This window comes from Electrophorus electricus, chromosome 14 (assembly GCF_041902795.1).
Source record: "Electrophorus electricus isolate QZ-2024a chromosome 14, ASM4190279v1, whole genome shotgun sequence".
NCBI classification, from domain to species: Eukaryota; Metazoa; Chordata; class Actinopteri; order Gymnotiformes; family Gymnotidae; genus Electrophorus; species Electrophorus electricus.
The window spans coordinates 19,238,742-19,261,519 of record NC_137510.1 but is presented as its reverse complement, the minus strand read 5'-3'; the positions used below and the strand labels follow the sequence as shown (position 1 = coordinate 19,261,519).

At 40.0% G+C, this 22,778-nt stretch overlaps 1 protein-coding gene across 8 annotated transcripts in view; it reads right to left on the bottom strand.

Annotated features, from left to right (window-relative positions):
• ulk4 (unc-51 like kinase 4) overlaps nt 1–22,778 on the bottom strand; it is an 88,765-nt gene that overhangs the window by 3,020 nt on the left and 62,967 nt on the right. For 5 of the 8 annotated variants that reach the window (XM_081696653.1, XM_027023227.3, XM_081696658.1 and 2 more), the window contains 2 exons: nt 21,243–21,332; nt 14,557–14,742 (listed from right to left, as the gene is read on the bottom strand). In XM_081696653.1, coding sequence (XP_081552779.1) covers nt 14,557–14,742; nt 21,243–21,332 — 276 coding nt within the window. Of the gene's footprint in view, nt 1–3,241; nt 3,624–3,653; nt 12,852–14,159; nt 14,189–14,556; nt 14,743–21,242; nt 21,333–22,778 lie in introns of those variants that run through there. The other 3 variants (XM_081696655.1, XR_014117003.1, XM_081696656.1) reach the window with 3 other exon arrangements.

The following is a 22,778-nucleotide window of genomic DNA, read 5'->3' as shown; positions in this document are numbered from 1 at the left end:
TAATAATAAAAACTAAAATATTTTAGAGAAGGCTTACAGAAGAAAATGTATGTTAACATTGTTGAACAGATATTAAATCAAGGAGAGCTATGTTTGACTCCTGAACTTGGTTTAAAGAAAGTGACTTGGTCACTTATAAGCCTGTCGTCCTCCTCCTTCTGCACTCTCCCACACTTGTGTTCATCAGAGTGGAACACTATAGATGAGTACAAATAAATGAGACTCATAAGGAGCCTGAACATTCAATTACAAGAAGATTCTCTTCTATTCAGCCACTAGTGACCTCAACTCTATTAATGTACCAAACAGAAAAAGTGTGTAATGATTTTTCAGACCCTCTGAGACCAAATGAATTTGAAGTGAGGGCAGTGGCCATAGGATAAGACTTCATACAGCACATAATTACTGCCAAGCTTCAACTAAGGGAAAGAAGACTGACACTTTGATTTTACTAAAATAATAGAAACTGATGAAAGCCTTTAGTGCTGGTTTTCAGAGCCACATCCCAGTAAACACTGCAAAATATAGAACATACAAAAGAGACCGCCCTCAAAATGGCAACAGGAGAGAGTATTGTTGAGCCAGTGCCATCTGCTTTTACAGAAGGGATGATGACATTTAATTAACTTGTTGACATTTATGTTGGTGTTTACACAAACAGAATGGCATGGATACAAACACAACTCGATTTTGAGTGCTCAACAGGTGCACAAACACTTGGTTCTGTTGTAATGTAAAAAAAAAAAAAAAGCATTTTGAAGACATTTAGAATTTCTCAGAAAAGCTAAATTATTACATGAAAAAGAGTTTTGTTCCCAAAGTAAATGTCTTGGCTCCAGATTAAAGGTTTTTCTGTATAAAACAAGTTTAGCTAAGTTTTCAACCGTGAGGAAAGCTCTCTGAAAGTCACAATGGTAAATGCAAAATGCTAAAACCCCATGGCAATCACATAAGTGTGCTGGTATGGAGTCCTGCTCTGTTGTGGACTGTGCTTAGAAACATGGTGTACCATCATACCATTTACAATAATGCCACAGCATGATGTTCCCATCCTAAATGAAGGTTTTGTTGCAACCTGGACTTCAACCCCACTCTCTCTGCTTGCTTTGAACTACTGTTTGAAAACAGCTTCAACATGTGTTGTATCTATTTCTGATATTATGAGGCAATTAGTGATCTCTTTGATGCCTTGATAAAAACAGGCATACATAGATTTTACAGCAGCAATTAATGAATAATTAAAAGGGCTTTGTTGTTGGCTGAGTTGAGAGGAAGATGAGTGAGTCTGGTTTTAGATGGCTTAATTAAAACCCATTGTCACTTGCCCACTCGCGTGTGGATAAGTGCTCCATGTCATTTAGGGGAAAGGGGGGAAAAAAATACAGTAATTTGCATGATTTGCATAAATGTAATGCTAATTTGCATAGTTTGTGACAGCTGCCAGATACATACACCCCAAGGAACCACTTCTTCGAAGTTCAATACCCATCACTCAAAAGTCCATCTGTTTGTCCAGTCCCAGTTCAATGTATTTTTTAACTTCTCACACACAGGGACAACAATCCAGTGCTTCTAATTAATGCATTATGAAGATGGAAGTATGTGAAAACAATGAAATACCTTTTCCACAATTTGGAAATATCAAAAACTCTGTTTATATACCTGGTCATTTCTGATCTTGAATATCAGGATACTATGTGGAGAGAGATCAACAACATAAACAACGGTAAATGCAACCAAGAAGCATTTATAATTATTACAATTGTATATGCAACTTTCTCTCAGAGTCATATTTGACCACTAAAACCCCACACAATACATTACATAAAATAATGTAGTTAGATTAACATAATGTAATAGTTATATAATGTAATGTAATAGTTAATGGTTAGTTAATGTAATGTAAACAAAATAGTTAACATTAACATGATATAATAGTTACATTAACATAATGTAGTCTGGGATTCATCTCAAAGTAGAAATGTCATGTACAGTTACATTTTCCAAAGTAGTTTCTAGTAATCAGAAGGTTGCCCCACCACCACCATGTTGACACTGCTGGGCCCCTGAGCAAGGCCCTTAGCCCAAACTGTGTTGAGTCATGACTGTAAATCACTTTGGATAAAAGTGTCAGCTAAATGCCAAACATGTAAATGTAGCTACCAAAATCTAAATAATGAACAGGACAACAGGAACAATACTGGAGTTTGGTTGTAAGGTGGTATGAGCAGATTTGCATTTTACACACAATATAGCAGGTGAACTTCAGTGTTGCTAAAAGGAAACACATTTGACTAAAAGGTGTGGTTAAAGTCTTATTAGTAAACAATCCACATACAAGTCACATGAAATAAACAGTACAGTACCATTTTGGCTGTGAATGTTGAGAAAATGCACAACTGCTCTATGAAAAGATGTATATACATATACATACTTTCATCTACTGAAAATAATGTAAGGGGCTCATGTGAGTGAATGCAGACACAAATATATAACTAGAAATATATAAATAGACAATTATTTGGTTCATCAACAAAGATGTATTGTGCAAAAAATAAGTTTGCTAAGTGTGCTGTTTTAGCAAATCCCAGAAGTACACAGTATATAGCTGCAGCTTCATGTGGTGCAAAAAGTAAAATGATGGACTGAATAGGCTACAGAAAACAGTAGTCATATTTCAGTATAAAATAAAAGCACATGAACAAATGACAAGATACTGTCTCTATTTGGGAAAATGAATGAGATACTACAGCAGATGCAGTCTAGATGATGTCAAGAATGACAAGTAGTTCTGGCGATGACAACAGCAATTTACTGTGTTCTATATATGGACAAAGATTGAATCAAAGCTATAAATCAACATCTATTTGTAATGTGTTTTAATTTATTGAATGTTTTTAATTTCTTGGCTCTCATTACATCTTACATAGATTATAAGTAACTTTATTAATTCCAAAAATGAAATTATTTTAATGAAAACATAGAAAAATACAATTTAGAAATCACAATATCATAAACAATGAACATAAAAACATTAAAAATAGTTCTAAAAATAGATGCACAAAGACACCATTATAAATTAGTTATATGTACCAGGGTTATTTGTGTAATGTTGATTCCATTACTGAACCCTAGGTATACAATCCAACACCAGGTTAAACATGCATTAACAAATTAATTTCAACATGGTAGCATTGCTCAAGAAGATCCCACCCCCACCCCTCAACATGTCCCAGGATAAAATGCCCACACAAGGCCAGCAGCTGTCCTTCAAGCTTCAGCATGTTGAAGTGACCTCTTTCATCTTCTACCAGAGAAGACTGATGCCAGCTTGATGGCAGATGATACAATTACATTTAAATTGGGACTATTTCCTGCCTGAGCCAGCATTTAGTGGTAATTTTCTTCGATAAAGAGCTTAGGTAGTTACTGCCAGAAACTGAGTGGGTGAGCTGTTTCTGAGTACTGATAAGCAGTTGGGTTGAACACTAATGCAGATACGTGGAGATAGCAATGTTTCCCACATCAACACAATGCAGAGCAGATCAGGCTGATGGGATGAAGGAGAGATAAGACTGGCATGAGGTGGAAAGAACAGTGTTGTATCAGCTTTGCTGTTGTTGCTGTTGAGGTAGAGAAAGCAACAGAACTAAGGTAGTTGTGTGCCAATATCTAATATGCACAAGGTCTGAGCGGAAAGCACGGAGCAGTAATACCAAATATTTCCATAATGCACATTGAACAAATTCAGTTTTTTGCTGCTTAGTCAGGATTTATCTTTAGTGTAAAGTGAACTTCAGAGTTTTACTCATTTTAAATGGACCATTAATGGCCTTAGCATATTTATTTGCATAGTTCATTTGATTTTAGGAGAGAAAAGCACTTTGAAATAGTAAGGAAATGATGTATAACCTCAGTTACCTATCTTTTTAATGCAGTGACCTCCAGCCTATATTACCAGATACTGGGTATTGTTCCTGCAGATGCTGTCCTCACTCGGGTATGCTTATGTCATGGCTATAGGACTTTGGTTTCATCTTAGACTTGTGAACTGCATACTCTATTATATTGACTTTTGGTCCTGACAAACTCACTGGTTACTCACTGGTGTTTTACATGACCGACCTACCACAGCTATTCAAAGTTGTGGGACATTTGGGTTTATCGTAGCAGATTCTTCCCATTAATACAGTCTCCTGTCACATCATCAATGAAGGTTAAGGTGGTAGCTACACATGCCTATGTATAACATCATCTTCCTCATGTTTCAGAGATTCTAGGCTGGCTGCTTTGCTACTTTTACCATACAGCAATGGGAGTTGTACTGAGATTCTGCATCTAGTAGCCCTTCACCCCACCAGACCTTTGCTTGGGAGAGTGCTTCTGATCTGTTAAACCTTCTGTTGAGAACTTCTATTTACTTATATTCTTCTGTCATTTAATGTAAGCATGCATCCCTATTGTCACTTCAGAAGTGCTTTCTTTTTTCTTGGAATATCTGATATGTCTAACATTTCTTATAACGTCTCATGATAGTTTGCTTTACCCAATACATCTTTTGCTGCCCATCAAACCTACACATACCAATACCACATCTCTCTAACACAAAACAGCTGAAACTGTCTGAAACATTCTAAAACCTCTAAATACTATGATGATAATCATTAAGTGCTAGAATTTCTAAATCAGTCCTCTGAAGTGTGTGACAACAGCTATAAATTAAAATGGAGTCTGCACTTTGCTCATGTCACTCAATGCAAAGTTAGTCAACTGAACCTCTCACACACACACACACACACACACACACACACACACACACACACACACACACACCACATCAGTAATTCAACCCACGTCATCTCAGTCCCCATCCATGGCCAGCAGCATCATATCCTACTATGAAGGCTCATATTTCAAAAACAGGCTCCCATCTTCTGCTGGTGGAACAGTGTGCAAATCTGTGGTTGTGAGCCTCACCTGCTGGCCCTAGGCGCTGTACCTGGGTCAATACTCTTTCATGCAGCAGTCAGGGTGGGAGAGGAGGGCCACTGTTGCTGCTGTCGTGCTGTGAGGGGGTGCAGTCTGTAGGGGTGGCCAGAGCTGAGCTAATGAGCACAGCTCTCAATCCCAGGAGTGCGAGCACATTGTGTGTGCGTGTGTGTGTGTGTGTGTATGTGCGTGTGCGCATGCACGCGCGTGTGTGCATGCATGCGTATGCGCGCGCGCGCGTGTGTGTGTGTGCACACAAGTGTGTGTGTGTGTGTCTGCTAGAACCGCTGTCCTGTTCCTGCCTCTGCATTATTCATACACTCAGTACAGGCAGCTACGCACCCCTGTCCTGGGAGCACTGTGTGTGTGCGCGCATGTGTATTGCCATAAGTGTGTATGTCTCTCTCTCCTTCGATCATTTTCACTTCCCCCGCCCCCTTACTGTGACTGTCTCTCCCCCTTTTCTCTTATTAGCCGTCAGCACATGACAGCAGTGGGGGCTGATTGAGATCGTACAGTAACAGCAACAACCGTATCCTCATTAAGAAGGTGAGAAAGCTACACAGGAGAAGAAAACATGGACTTCAAATATAAATTAAATGAACTGTTAAATTAATTGGAGTTAATTAGCATTGGTTTTAATGGCACTAATAATTTGATGAATGGACAAAGACATTTTAATGAGAATAACTGTATTCCTACATGGATTTCCTACACTAGTTAACAGCAGGTAGCACATAGTAGCAAGCTACTTTTAGCAACCTATACCTGAGTGTTGGAAGCTAGATTACTTTATATGTACAACAATCTGAGCAGGAATACCTTCACTGATGGAGTCAGTGAGAAGAACCAGCAGTCACTACTCATCACATATGTGGACTTGAAATGGGACAGTATCATTATCCTCAGTATGCTTCAAAACATTATTGGTTCCTTAGGTGTAAGAACATGAAGGTAAAAAAATCCTTGAAAATAAGCAGACTAGAGAACCCCCGTAGCATGTCCAGTGGCAGTGTGAGAGGGACCGTGCATATGTGTGTGAGAGTATCGACAGGGTGATTTATCTGCAGTAGTCTGGGAGAACAGACAGGCACTGAGAGCATTAATATGACCTGGACATTTCACTCCATTAGCACATAGGTGGCAGAGTCTCAGTTCAACCAGGACTGGGAGAGTCAGCCATGAATTAATAGAGCCAGTTAAACCCAAAGTGGTAGACGCACATGCACATATGCACGCACGCACACACACACACACACACACACACTCCTACTATCAGACACTGAGTCAGGCAGCCCATGCTGCACATACACATATGTATACAAAGCTGCTGAATCCTGTTTAATGACAGTTTGAAATAATCCATAACAAGAATCACCCGCAAAGGTATGAACAATTACAAAATCCATGCTTTGCTTTTATTAAGATACCACCACCCACTGTAATAGATCAACACAACAGTGTCAATCATTTGAATAGTGTATCATCCAATATAAACATTCACATACATGACCATGTTCTTACACACCTAGAAATGGAGACATCTCAGCACAACAAGCTCTCAGTTTCAGCAACATGAAATCAGTGCTCCCTCAGACACAGTGTGGAATACAGAGCTTGACAGATCTGTTGTTGTCCTGCTCTGATAATAGATTTACTGAGCACACACTCCCTGAGCAACATTCAAAGCTAACAAATTAATTACTCCAGTGCCAACATAACTAGTGCTAAATGATAAGAACTAAAATGTAGCATTGCTCAATGACAGGAGTATTGTGATCTCACCCAGGAGTCTAATGAGGCCAATTAGAAACCACATTGGAGAAAGAGATCTGCCAGTAGAATGAGGAGTCTGAAGAAGAGCTGATTGATCAGACATAAAATGAAGAGAATATGACTATAATATAAAGAGGAAAAAAAAGCGAAATTTACCAAAAATTAATTACAAAGGACTGAAACGCAGATATATGTTTATCCTAAATGACACTCAGAAGCTAGGGATTGAAACAGGAGATGCTGAAATTTACATTTGCAGTGTGCTGTAAAAATACAGAAAAAGAACAGAAATGAACACACACACACACACACACACACACACACACACACACACACACACACACATTTTATATATACTTACTTACTCACCTACTCAGCTATTGTGCTTCTATTTTCCCTATTTAGGTTAATTTTCAGGTGTCATTACCTTTACCTCAGAGATAGAAATCCTAGCCAGCATTCACCCCTCAGAGGTCTTTAAAGAAAGAAGAAAAAACCCCTCCACAACAATGCATTATCCTTCCGCCTCAACATGGCGAGGAAACACCTATTATTGTTAACTGTCACAGCAAGGTGGCTGCAACAGCTTCATGTAGACTCATGTAGAGTAATCCTACACATGCACAAAAACAGTTCTTCAGACAATTTAATTCAATTCCATAATCTTCCATAATCATCATCATGAATGCATATGCACAAGCACATGTTCAACCACTCCCACAGGCGCGCACACACACACACACACACACACACACACACACACACACACACACACACACACACACACACACACACACACACACACACACGGAGGCAGGAGGTGGCAAGAGAACATGTCTTCTTAGTCAGAGCATTGTGAGATGGTGGCCTTTAAATTGTTGGCATTGTTTAATTGTGATATAATCACAAACTGTGTGATTGTTTAATATCTCATCACACAGGTAGCCCAGGGCTCCTGCCGAAATATTAAAGCTACAACTTGGCTAGAAGATCTGCAGTTGCTCACATACAGGCACACACACTGGAATTCAAACACAAATGCACACACACACACACACACACACACACACACACACACACACACACACACACACACACACAAAGTATGAGCCAGAACACTGACAGAGGACTGTTTTTTTTACATTTGGTTTAGTTCCATGTGACAGAGCCAGAAAGATTCAAGTCTAATGAACATGTTCCATATCCACTGTAAACTATCAGATTAACAGACCGGTGTCTCCTTCACAATAGTCATATCTGTCTTGTTGGAAATCTTATTCTAGCCTTAAGATGCATGATTTTTGGTGATTTTTCTGTCCCAAAACATTTCACTACTGAAATGTTACCCTCTCTGCAGCTGAAGTGCCTTCCTGTCAACAACTCTATAATGTTCTGCAATCATGTAATGCAATAATGTAATGCAATCTGAGTTCTTGTAGGCTGTTTATCTTTCTTTAATGTATTTTATGCCCGCACAAAGCGCATAGCCACTTGTTAAGTGTCCCCCATTTTTACTGCACAGTGGTATATGTTTTCTTGCATGTCATTTCAAATCTCAAATTAAAAATTCATAGTGATAAATAACCTATCATTGCTTTTGGAAATAGCAGTGTAACATACAGAACTGCAGATGTCACTTGCTAACAAGACACCAAGATGAGTAATTTATTATTAAACTCAGTAAGTTGGAGTAGGCACTGGATGTATGGAAGAGCGTGGCAGCCTGATGGAGAGATACAAACAAGGTCTCTCTTCAGTGACTAGAACTCAGACACAACATAATGTAAAGTCTGTGTGAGAACATAAACCACCAACATTAACAAGGGACATTTTGCCACCAAAGTCCAAATCAAACAACCCATGATCAGCAGTGTTTGGGGCAAGGTGGAATGTGTAAGGTATGTGTCAGCCACAACAGCTCCTCTCCAAATATCTGCAGTGCCTGAACAAAGATGAAGTCATGATGACCCAAACCTTTCCCTTGGCAAGAAGATAGCCACATTTTATTTTTTTACTACTCTCACAAATACGCATCCGCCCCAACCCCCGGGCCGCAAATGCATGGATACATGCAATGTGTCATTTGCAGTTAACAGTATAGCACTTACAAGCTGGATCACAATTTTAATCCTACATCAATAAACAACATTAAATATACTACTAAATACACAATACTGATTACTGATGAATGTTTACAATCAATTATTGCAAATACATGAGTAGCAAGAATGAAATTATTAGCACCTGAAACCTTAAATGAAATCATACCTGTTTCCACATGAAATTAAAACTTACAATTTTTAATTTAATCAGGCTGAATTGGCTGATAGGTGAGTATAAATGCAAGGCTGATCAGTGTAAACAGCCTTGATTTTATTTTCTCTGCTCTTATGGGCTATTTGTCATTGCTGATTTTGAATGGTACCCTTGTGTCTAGGTGTGTAAATAAGAGACTGAGTAGGTGCAAGACAGAGAAAAACACAGCCTTGAGTTTTGAATTATCTCGTCTTGTCTTCTTGCAGGCCAGAGCCCATCTCCCTCACTTTCCTCCCAACACACAGCATAAACAGTACAGTTCATGCCCCCCACTACACAACTTATATAATATTGAAGAGAAATTTGTGTGCCACACACACACACGCACACACACACACACACACACACGCACACAAGCCCAGCACTTTGGCTCATTTTGGCATTTAAAAGCCAGCTCTTATTCATCTCTCTAGAGGCAAAGTAAAAGTTTTTTTCCCCACCACACTTATAGGTATACCTACTAAAAACATGTAATTGGACTGTGACAACTTTGGCAGTTTTGACTCTATACTCCTGCAAATTAGATTTGATATTAAAATTCGCAATGTCATTGGACAATTGGCTGCTCAATTTATTCTTGGTCAGATGTGAATCATTGCATCATTAATTCAAACCTAAGAAAGCTAACAATAGTGCTAGAGCTGATTCTAGATGTGGTATTTGCACTTGGAATCAAGGACCAATGAAGTACCAATGCTTCCCAGCTTGTGGGCAAGTAGCATGCACCCGCAAATTGCTCCTTTTGCTTCACAGCCATCTACATTTATCTGACACTTTTTATCCAAAGCAACTTACTTGAGCAATTGAGGGTTAAAGGCCTTGCTCAGGGGCCCAACACTGGCAACACTAGCAGTGGTGGGGCTTGAACCAGCAACCTTCCAATTACAAGTCAAGTACCTTAACTACTGTCCCTATCTAGAGGACTATAGCCCTTACACAGAGACTAAGTAGCAAATCCACTGCAGCCTACCACTAAGTGCATGCACGGTCTTCTTCACCCCTTTTTATGGCTCTCATCCACCAAGTCTGCGTACTTTGCTCGCTTCCTTTCATTGGCCTCTTCCATCCTCTCCTCCATGGGTACAGTGAGCTCCAGCATGATCTGCTGCTTTGATGTTTCCCAAACTAACACATCTGGTCTCAGGGTGGTCTCTGTAATGCTTTCAATCTAGATTGCTTCCATAGATGGACCCTCATTTGCCAGTCACGTGCTATTCTAAAAAGTTCTATTGGTACCTTTAGCTGGGTCTGGGGTTTCTCTCCCGTTTGACAAATGCAACTGTCTGTCTTGAGGGTGGAAGTACCTGGTCTCTGACACTGCAGATGGTGTCAGCAATAGCCTTAAGCAATTGGCCATGCAGCCAATGGTAGCAAACTTCACACAAAGGACATGCTAGTGTATTGACCTTTCCCCAGTTGAAGAGGTTAGAAGGACTTAGGAGAATGTCATAGACAGACTGCATTAGAAACTCAGCTTACCACAGCTCGGACCATGATATTATCTGATCCAACACCTGTTCCCATCTTGTCCATGCTCCCTGTTGATTCATATTTACCATCTGGGCTGTATGCAGCTCCTCCACCCTGAATCTCACCTCCTCAAGTGGCTCCTGTCCTTGCCCCCAGATTGGTCATAATGGAAGATGCTGAGCCCTGTTCTTCCTGATGCCACTGGCTCCACAACAGCTTTCTGCTGCAGGCATGATTCCACCTGTACCATTGCATCTGACGCCTTCCATTTTCTCCCCATTCTTATCTCAGTGCTGGCCCAGGAGACAATATTGGTCACAAGAGTCACTTTGTTGCAGCACCTTTCTTGCATAGGTAACCATGAACTGCTCACTTAGGTTGATCATGGGAAGTCTCGCTTGAGGCTTTTCCTTTACAGAGAGATGCTGCTCAGGCTGCATGGCAAACACAGCCATCAGTGCAGGTGCTGACTAATCCTCCTCTCAAAGCCCTCTAACCCTGACAAAAGGAATTCATAGATCAAAAGTGGACACAAAATCCTGGGAAGAATTCTGTACTGATAGATCCAGGCCTTGAATTGTGCTGATAGCACTGACTTGTCAACTGCTGCCAACCATGTCTCCAGCTCCTGTTTTGTGGCCTTAATTGAGGTAGCATCCTTCATAATGCTGTTAAAGATCTTTCTGAGGCTTTTACCCAGCTTCTCTGTGACAGAGTATCTTTGTACATCCCAGATGAAAATGGTCGTGGTCAGTCCCCCTATTCAGCATCAAGAACGTGGACTTACCTGAGCATGTGATGAGCTTCTCTAAGCCCCAGAGAATTCACCTGCATCCTGGCACTGAGGTAATTGTAACGCTTAGACCATCCATAAAAGCTCTGATGGGGGGCAGTCGGACTCGAGACTTTGTCAGAGCACCTCTGCATTCCATCTCAGCTGACTTGACCAACATACACATAAGTGAGGAAAAGAGGATCACTGAAATAGTACATCCAGTGATGAACCCTCTGTCTAGCCAGTACAATTCTGATGTGACTGCCCCTGAGATGACTCTCAGGTTAAAGCAAATTTGGTCTCTAACCTTACTTGGGACAGGGTGACATTTCAGTGCTGCCTCGACCAGCTGTGTGTTATGGATCCATATGCAATGGTGAGGTCCAGCCACAGCATTGTTAAGTCACCTCTTCCTTCTCTCCCACCTCTTCTTCTGGGCCTCTCTGACAAGTTATCACAGCTACTGTATGTTCAAGGCATTCTGGGACATTTAAGATCCCAACCTTCTGACCAGATGTGTCAAGGTATCTATTCTTAATTCTACATTCATTCTATTCTTAACATTGAGCAATGGGATGGTCTTGAACTACACAATCTTTCTTGAGTTCTTCTCCTAAGGAATCCACACCTTCCAGATGTCTCCACTGTTGAATCTTCCACATTCAGAGAAGAAGCCTAGGACACCTCTTATACTCTTTGTAGGGCATTCCACTAGGTCCTGGGGCTGAACTGGCTTTCACCACCTTGATAACCTACTCTACTTCCCCCATCTGGGGTGGGTCAAAGGTGGGCTGAGGAAGGTTAACTGAGGCACTGCCCTCCCCTCCTCACTTGCTGCAACATTGGAGATGACAGTCTATTTCTTCTTTGGAGTAGGTGAAGTGGCCACTACACTTCTGCCCTATTAGATGCAATATCGACCCAAATGGGTTTGAAATGATGGCTGTACATCTCCTGACCCACACTCTTGCCCATCTACTGCATCCTTCAGCCTTACATAGGGACATGAGCTTAATCTTGAGGATCCCATGAAAATTCTCCCAGAGCTTACTTCTCTACCATACCAGCCTCCTTGAACTGTTTCTTCAGTTTGGGAGCTCCCACCTTATCTGGCTGATTCTCTGTCCTACAGTGCTTTAAACAGGGGCTGTTGCTATCCATATTCCGTTTCAATGATCCAAACCTTTCAGCTGCAGGGCCAACAATGATGGTTGTCATAGACTGATATCTCTCCTGTCAGCATCCCCCTTTGAGCTTGCTTCCAGATAACTGTCTACATCATCATTAAACATGAGCCAAACATTTTCCTTGTCTGATGGTAACTTTTTAACCCTCCAATGTTCCACTACTCTGCTTGGGGCTGGAAGGCATCTGCAGGTTCCGGGCACTGTGGGGGTTCCTCCTGTGTCTTATCAGGGAGGTCCACTGTGTGCTGTGCCGTCTCTCACAGCACAAATGTTTGGTCCCTCACCAAACATTTCATCTTGGCCTAGTGAATCTTCAGGCCTTGTGAGTTGTTATAGACCTTGCCACACACAAATATTTTGCTCAATATCATTGATTCTATTGCATTAGTCATTGCCTGTCCAAAATACTATTTATAAGCTTCTAGAATAGACATGCCAGCTTGCAGTTTGGCAAATGCTTATGATCCAAAGCATATACGATATTGTGAAACGTAAGGTTGCCAGTGGAACCCACAGAAGCATCTCATGATCAAATTCGACCAAATCAATTTTTTCATTGTTTTTTCATGGCCAAATGAAATATCACTCACTCACCTGGAACACCACTAAACATGTATTTCACTTATTGCAGACAGGTTTGTTGAGGGCAAAGAAATGCACAAAACAAGAGACCTGAAAAGATCTGCATTACAGGCTTGGCAGAGTAACACCTGGAAAAATGCAGTGTTTGGTGATGTCTGTGGGTCACAGCCTTTAGGTTATGTTAGCTTTAGGCTGTGTTAATTTATCCAGCTTCTTATGGTCCTGTGAAATGAAGAACTAAATGTTTGATTCTCATATGGGTCACCCAATATACAGCTGTAAGAAAAACTTTGGAATTATATGAATTTCTGTATGAATGGCTATTATCTTTTAAGTTGTGGTAATAAAATATTTAGCATAATGAATTTGACATATCTTTATACTACATGTACAAATTTTGTACATAGCTTTATTTTAGCATAACTGTATTGAATAAATGGTTAAAACAATCAAGGTCATTTTTTTGGGTAAGCCTCCTTTACTGACAGTAACTCAGTAGTAACTCAGTGGTTAAGTTACTTGACTTGTAATCAGAAGATTATGGGTTCAAGCCCCACCATTAGCAAGGCCACTAAGCGAAGCCCTTAACTCTCAATTGCTCAAGTTGTACTCAGTCATAATTATGATTTGCTTTGGATAAAAGCATCAGGTAAATGTATATTTTTGGGGAGGTCTTGCTTGGATGGTCTGCTTCAGATCAAGCTGAAGCATTTCAACAAAAATCATTGCTCTGACTTGGCTATTCCCAGCTACAGAATTTCTTATGTTTGAATTTGTGTTTAGGATCATTGTCATGTTGGTTGACTAAACCTTTTTTAACTTTTAGATCACAGATAGTAGTCTTGATATTCGGCTGTAAAATTTCATGCAAGCTGTCTTACCTCGGGCCCTGAGGTAGCAAAGCAGCCCTGCAGCATTATGCACCATATAGCTAGCCTTACAGTTTTGGTGTTGGAATGCAGAGTACCAAAGTTGGTACATTGTTGCTGGTGTTAGCAGTGAAAATCAAACAAATAAGGAACAAAATACAGAATGATTAGTCTCTTAAGACCCTATATACTTACTGGAGTTTCATTTTGTTCTGTTCCAACACCTAATAATCCAAGGACAGGTAATCAACACCATGCAGTGCTAGTCACCTACAAATTGGCATAGTGTTCAACTCCATCACCGAGCATTACTGAGTAATTAAGTCTTAATACTCAGTTCCTACAGTCATACAGCACAGACTGTGACTATTTTTGTCTTTCTAATTCATTAGTCTTCATGATCTGTGTTATGCTTATAAATGTATCATTGTGGGTAGCATGTCTCTTGCATCATTCCTCAGATTAATTTAGGCTGATTAAACTGACTTTACCTAGTATCCACAAGGTGTCCATCTTATTCTGAGACCAGGAATCCAAATACTAAGACATTACTGACTGGCTTCATCTTAGCAAATCACTATAAAGCACTCACCAGACGTTTAAGTACACGGAGCAACAGTCTTTGCTGTCTGGGCTCGGTGTGTATCTGCAGTGTGTGTGCAAGGCTGAGCAGATCTTCAGGGTGCAGAGGGTCAGCCCCATCCCCTCCATACAGCTGTGCCAGCAATGACACACACTGGCTCGCCTCCTCATACACCTCATCATCACCACATGGTAGCTAAGGAGAGAGAGAGAGAGAGAGAGCTGATTCAATGTCCACAGTTCAGTTATGAAGTTTAAGCATATTCTTAGGTGTTGTAAAAATATCTAAGGCTCTTAAATAGGTAAGGCAGCTTCTACCCAAAAAATGCAGCAAAAATATAAATATAAAAGATAAAATAAGATATAATATAGCCCAAGTTGCCTACAATAGCTTGGATCTAATAAGGGGTGTTTACTTGGGGAAACTCTGGACTAAATTATCTAAATACAAACAGCAGCCAACCTCAAAGTCTCCAACATTAACAAAGTTTTGATTATTTTTCTATTGCAAAAGCAAAGTAATAGAATTTTCACAATCACTCTCTCTTTGATACCTACATGACTGGAACAAGTAATCGTATTATATGTTTCACTTTAGCCAGAACAACTGAAGAATCAGTTTGATGTAATTAGCTTTAGATTAGTCTTACTGACAGAGTAAATTTTAGAAGGTTCATAAATCATTTATGTTCCAAAGCACATTTGTGTCCTCTTCGTAAAATGCCTGATACGGGCACTGCTTCACTGATACACTCATTAGGTTTAAAGTAGGTCTGATACAAGCACTGCTTAACTGATACATACATTAGGTTTAAAGTAGGTCTGATTTGGGGAATGTGGTACTGATCCTCAGAGACAGAAATTCATAGCTATGAGCTGAACAGGTTTATCAGGGGAACTGTTTAGGGGCAGCGAATGAGCCCTCGTTCACAAAGCAGCCCTCATCAATGCCCACACAGACAGACAGACAGAGTCATAGGACCATGGGGATTTTCTCTGCCACTCTCCCATTCCCCTCAAAGACTGGGAGTGAGCCCTGGGATTCTGTCTTATTTTTCTGTGCTGATTCGTTGCTGCCCCCTTCCATAGAATCCTAATCCCATGAGGCCACGGGGCAAGGGCCAGCCGCGTCTAATCCCGCCCCTCTTTGTGATGCAGTGGGCCACTCCAGAATGGGCGGAATGCTTAAGGCCTAAACAATGGCCCCCAAAGAGCACTGCCTCTCTGCCCTGGCTGCTTGACGAGGGGTGGAGAGGAGGGAGAGCCCCAGGCTGAAAGGCCTTTGGTGTCTATGCACGGGCTCACTGGCCCAGTATTGTTCACATGCCAACACAGAGTCAGCACAGAACAAGAGTTAACACCTGCTTAGCCAGGCTCATAAAAACCACCTTGTTTACTTAGCAGGGCTAGTGGATGCACCAGGGAAATAGAGCATAGGAGCCTAATGGGAGTGGGTAGCTCAAAAGCAGGCAGGAATCAGAGAGATTAGGGTGTGCTAATGCCACTGTGTGCATTGAAAGGCTGATTGCAGAAGAAAAAGTGAAAGAGGAGAGCCAAGGCCTATAGGGACGTGTAGCGCTGCTGCCCTCTTATGACCCCTACATGTGCTCCATGATGGCCAGCATGCACTCTTCACACCACTCCTGTGTCACATATGTATCGAACACATATGTATATGCCATTTGCATCAATAAACTGTCAATGATACAAATTAAATACAGAAATATTTAACCCCCTCAAACCATGTTATTATTAATTTTTAATACTTGGCATACTTTCACTTGAATATAATTCTACAATGGAATTTCCATTAGAGTTCAAGTAATACTTTTTAATAGACATTGGATTCATTATTAGAATGTCAGTTTAAGTACTTTTCAGCCCTCCATAAATTAAGCCTAGATAGCACTCAGTCACCCCAGAACTATCCATTATGTGCCTGTCACACTAGTAGAGGAGTTTAAAAGAATCAATGCTAGCTTTACTTTGCTTCATTTGCCTCATTCGCCTCATTCCTAGAGGTCCTTGATTTGAATTTTTTCCCCATTGCATACAAAAGCAGAAACTTCTCTCTTTGTTCTATGGCCTATAGCACAATGCAACAAAGAGTCAGACTTCTTTTTCTTCATTCCTTTTCCCAATTTAGTTACAGTCAATTCGTAGTATGAACTGACCCAGATGCAAGTGCTACAATTATGTATGGATTCATTTCAATTTCACAAGTAGTGTAGTTTGTGCTATGCACAAAAGAAGGTGGCAATAAGTCACACCTTGGTGCATCTTGCTTGTTCTTGTTCTGACTTGTGTATGAAACATGCTTGCCTTTCCTCAAAGGGTTATTATAGAGATCGACACAGAAACCTGCAAATTGAAGCTAGTCAACTGTAGCAAGTCCTTAAGTAACTAGACACTGGTATATTTATATTGGATTTCAATATAAATATTGGATTTCAAACCATACATTGACTATTAGAATCAAGTGCAAAACATCAGTTTTATTTCTAGGGTGTTTATTAACCCATCACCCCCCCCCCCCCCCCCTTTAATGGACCAAAAGTAACTGGAAATTGAAAGTGAAAAAGGAAAAAAAAAAAGTTAAGTAAAGATACTGTGTTTTTGTAATCCTCTGCAGTCAATAGCTATTGGAGGTCTGTGACCCATAGACATCACCATACACTGAGCTAATAATGCTCTGGCAGGCCTAGAATGCAGCTATTTTCAGTTCCTCCTTGTTTCCTGTTGTTGCTGTATGTCTGCTATTGTACAACAGCACCTCAAATTAGAGAGCCAATGGCCAGCACATGCCCAGGAAAGCCTGTCACTATATTTCTTTAAAATGGGTGGCTATGAAGCATTTCTCAAAGTGGAAAGGACACGAAAAGCACTCGAAAACAAAGCAGTCCTCTGTAGCACATGATTACGCAGGCACCTGACTGACAGTTTCAATGTATATAGAAAGCCGGAGAGGACAGCCCTGCCATCTTTCACTTCCTGTAAAAACATGACCAACTGCATCCTTGCTGACACAGTCCCACTCTTGATAGGCAACACCTTTCAACAAACTACAAACTACAGCCCAGTATGACATGACCAATACAAAAATGGGCAATTTTACAAGATTTGGAAAAACATTGGCATAACATGCCTTGTATTTTATATAAAATGCAAAGCATTTTGTATAAAATATGTCTGCATACTAGAGAATCAGTTGACTTAAATCTCTGAATGATATTTCAAATATATTGTATTAGATTTCTCTGCTTCAGTATTACCAGACAACATAAAGTACAAAGATTTTCACTATAATATATGACAATATATTTTTATGGTACATTTTAACAAAGTGGAGTGCTTGAATTTTTGGTTCTGACTTAGGCTTAGACTCTTTAAACTGCAATCTGTTTGCCCCACTATTTCTCTCAGAGAACCCTGGAGAGACATTCTGTTCATCTGCTGAGGGCACCAATCGCCCTTGAACACACACTCCCACACACAAAGACACACTTGTGTCCAGCATCAAGCTCTCTGTTTTCACACAAAGAAGCAGACAGTGCCAAAGCCACCAGGAGTCCTGAGCTTGCTCTTTCCCTCTGCCAACCTGCAGTGTCTGTGAGTCCAGTGGAATGATGGGTACTGAACTGAGACAGGTCTGTTTTAGACTGTGCTGAATATCTGAATACCAAACACGGGTCAAGTACCTTTCTCATATCAAGATCACAGTATTTGTAGAAGGAAATACAAGGGGACCTGGTTTGTCAGGCACTCTATGAGGTGCTGGTAGTGTGTATGTATGAAAGCTGACGATCAGAACCCTGATGACAGTTCCAGTCTGGCAGTATGAGTTACAAATACACACATACGCATGCACACCCACAAACAAAAGCATGAGAGAGAGAGAGACCCAGAGTGAGAGACAGAGACCTAGAGAGAGAGAGAGAAAGAGAGAGAGAGGGAGAGGGAGGGTAAACAGTGTCCGTACTGCATGGCCCTGGGCGGGTGACTGTGCCATCTCCATACAGAGCTTTAGAGCAACTGCCTCCTGGGTCTGTTTCTCCATGCCATCTGTGAGATTTAAACAGTAGAGTGCACTGCTATGCAGAACGCCGACAGCCTCTCTTTTCTATCCCATCTGAAAAACACTCCCCCTTGCTTCTCCATTTTTTTAAATACCTCCATGTCTCACTAATGCATGCAGCCACTAACAAAAGCACTCAAAATATAAAATAAAGTTGTATATAGTCAGCAGGTGATACATTCTAGTTTGTCTGATGAAGGAGCTCCATCTGAAATTCAGAAAGATAGACTCTCCTCATAAAAACAGTCCATGTTTCTGAATACTCTAAGATGTGTCTGTAAACTGTAAAAAGAACAAATAATAGTAGTAGCTACTCCAAATTCACTGACTATTTATTAATGACAATGAAATACAATCAAACCCCCTGTTTATAGATACTTTACAATTGAAACAGATGAAGGTTAAAAAATTATAAAAGCCTCAATGTTGCAAACTGACTATCAAAAACGCCTCTCAAGAATCCTAATGTGGTTCAAATTACTAGTGATTTGCAACAACAAAGATTTAGTATTAAGAATGTTTACCTTCTTTTATAATAAAACAGTACAAACCTTGGGTAAACAAAGTAAATATGTATTCACTTAGAATAAGAACATTTCAATAAGAGCATTTCTAAAGATAAAAAAAAAAAGATAACAATTGTAGTTCGCTTATTAAAGATCAAGATGATATATTATGATATATATTACACTAAGGGCGTTTTCACACTAAAGCTTTTTTCCAGACCCAGGTCCACGTGCCCCAAAACTTCCAATACATTTGGTCAAATGTGAAAGCAGTTTTCAAGCCTGGGAGTGGTTCTCTGTTCCTTATGAAATTGGTGGTCCATTTCATAATCTTGTGTGGGGCTATATGATTGGTTCTTTTTGTAACGTAAGTGCTTCAGCTTATCACATTATTTCCCTTTTCAAGTTTCGGGTATTTTCTGAGTAAATAAATGCTTAATATCCAGATTAACCTTTTAAATCCATTTTTCTCAGGTACCTAACATTTTTGCACAACACTGTAGAATATACTTTACAGGAAAAAAACAAACTGTACACGTACAATGCAACAACAATCTCAGGCGTGAACAGCTCCTTGTTTGCAGGTGCTCCTGCATGGTGAAATACCACATGTTCCAAAAGGACTGTTCCTTACTGCTTGAGTGTTTGTATCCAAAGAAAAAATTAAAAAACAGCAAATGGATGAAGCTTCCACATGCAGAAAAGTGACATATGGAATTGTGCAATTGATCAACGGTTTTGAAAGAGTTCCTGTGTGTGAAAGCAAACCAGCGATGATCCCCTCCCTCAAACGAGTCCAGAATCTATCCTGGGTGCAGACTCAAGTATTTGGGACAAGTGAGAAAACACCCTAATTCTATACAGGTCAGAAGGACAGTACCATAAGACATAATCAGAAATAAGTCATTCACCCATTTCCTGCAAGTTTACAAATCCTCCAATTTAGACCGGTTTACTTTCATTGATTTTATGGGATGCATCACCAATGCTATATGCAGGAGTTGAGGAGCACATGCCTTTGAGTTCAAGAACTCTTCAGTACTATCTGCCTATGAATTAACGTCTGTAGTGTTTATGACCAATTCTTGGGGGTTAGAGATCTCAATAAAAATTACAGAGAAGGTAGTGTCTGCTTTATTTATATAGTGTTGTTACACCAAAAAGTTTATTTGGTAATATTTGTCATACATCTGAAGAAGGCCAGTATTTATCAGCTTGAATCAGGCCACAGGCAATATAAGCAAATACACCCACAAATGCCTCCATATGGTGGAATAGAAAAAACCAAACTACTTACCCTGGATATGATGGGAGTTTCTTATATGACAGATATGGGCAGGAGAAAAATATCAGAGCTTCTCATAACAATTACATTACAAATCCTGTCCAAATAGTGATTTATTTATAGACTATGGAAATTACAGTTTTTGTACCCAATGCATTTCCTAGAACACAACTGCTTTTAAACTGGTCTCAACAGGTTCAATGATATTAATTGCAACAATTAAGCAGTCAAATGTTAACTATACGGTAAGTGGACTTGTGTCCCTTCACCTATGTCTCTGTCATTTTTACCTCTCCAGGTTGGAGTCTCTTTTAACCAGTAAGAATATTCTAAAGAGAAGTTCCACTGTGATGTGATGGCCCAAAAAACTGCCTGATAAGCCAGATTAATCAGTAATGTTGTATCCCTAAAGCGGAAAAGTGGTTGACAGCTATAGTAAGATCAAGTAGTTATAAGTAGACCAAAGCCAGATTAACTCTTCTCCTAACTCTCAATTAAGGGATTAATTATTAATATACTCCTAACTCTCTTACTGACATTTTGTAAATTGCTCTGTGTTAAATGCCATGAATGTAAATTATGTAGCATTGTTATTTTTAATAAATGATCCCACATTATTTAGTTGCTCTATTGATTAAGACAGCCAAGAAACTTATTGACAAATGAAATATATCTTATATTTTATGTGTTTTCATCATGGTGCCTTTCAGCAAGCACATTTACTCACTTTGCTTTATATCACACATGCACACACGTACATACATGCACACATATGCACACACACACAGGTGCACACGCACACACACAGTCAGACATGCACATATACTGACCATCTGAATGAGGAGATTGTTGAGGTCTGTGAGTGGCTTGTTGACAAGTAGGAGCTCTTCTGCCGCTTCTGTGTCTCCATCACCGTCAGACTTCAGAGGGGAGATTATTATTATTACATATATATATATATATATATATATATATATACTATATATATATATATATATATATATATATATATATATATATATATATATATATATATATATATACACACACACACACACACACACACACACACACACACACACACACACACGACTAAAGAAATTGTTTTGCATTGTTTCAGGTCAGTACAGAACAGTATGGAGACTTTAAAATCAAGCTAACTATGATTCCTATTAGGTTTACTGAAAGTTTAATAATGACCCAACCAAGAGGACTACCATGTAAACTTCAAGTTTCTTTATCTATTACATGATCTCTAGCCTGATGCTGGCCTACATTTAAGCTAAAATCAATCTCCATTTATGTCATCAATAAACTCAAGTTCACTCAAGTGTACCTGGAGCTCGTTGTAATGCTCATCCTTACTACAAAGTTAGCTTTAAAAGAGCTTGCTTTATTTTTTCAAAAGGAAACCTCTAAAACCCTGTTATTTTATTTGCTTATTTCATTAGCCAGAAGATGACGCATGGGGATTCCAGCTGAACAATGTAGCATGCACAGGTGCAGAGCAACTCAGGAGCAAGACAGACTGAGTAAACAAAGAAAACCAGCCCAGTCATTCACTTAGGTCAAGATTTGTTCATAATGACTTATTTTGAGGAGATGTGTGATATGGACATACATGTACATTTTTTAAAGAGAATTCCACTCATGTAGTCACAGGAAGTAGAGTGTATCCTATTTTAAACTGAAATGTTTTTTTAGGTGTGGAGTCTCTGCACTGCCCAAGCTCTGCCACTGTTACGCTAAAATGTGTGCAGCACTGTCTACCGCCAACCACCTCAAAAACAATAACAACCTCCCACTCTATTAGCAGAGCTGTAGAGCTGTCAGCAAGAGATACTTAGTTTCACGGGAGGTGGGGGGTGGGGGGTGGTTATGTGGCGGTTTAAAATAGACACAAACAACACAAAACTGTGTATGGTAGCAGTCAGCGAGAGTGGTGCTAAACTGAGAGAGAAGCATCTGGTTCAGCGGAGTTCAGCTCTCTCCTCTCTCATGCTTGGTTTCTGAGGCTTATTCCCACTCATATTTCTGCCAGGAGCCCTGGAAACCTCTTAGAGACTGATATTCTGGGGCAGCATGATTATTCCCAACTGATGCTTGGTCATATGGAATGCAGTACTTTCACAAGTAAACTTCCCTCATCCATTTCGAACATTAATGACAGTCTGAGATACTGGCTAGAAGAGGGAAGGAGGGAGGGAAAAGTAGAAAGAGGAAAACAGAGCAAGAGAAAGAAGAGAGGGGTATGAGTGAGAGGAGAGAGAGAGAGAGAGAGAGAGAGAGAGAGAGAGAGAGAGAAGCAGAAAGTACAGCGTTAAAGCCCATTTACTCTCCTTATCATTATCACCCAAATGAAGGGT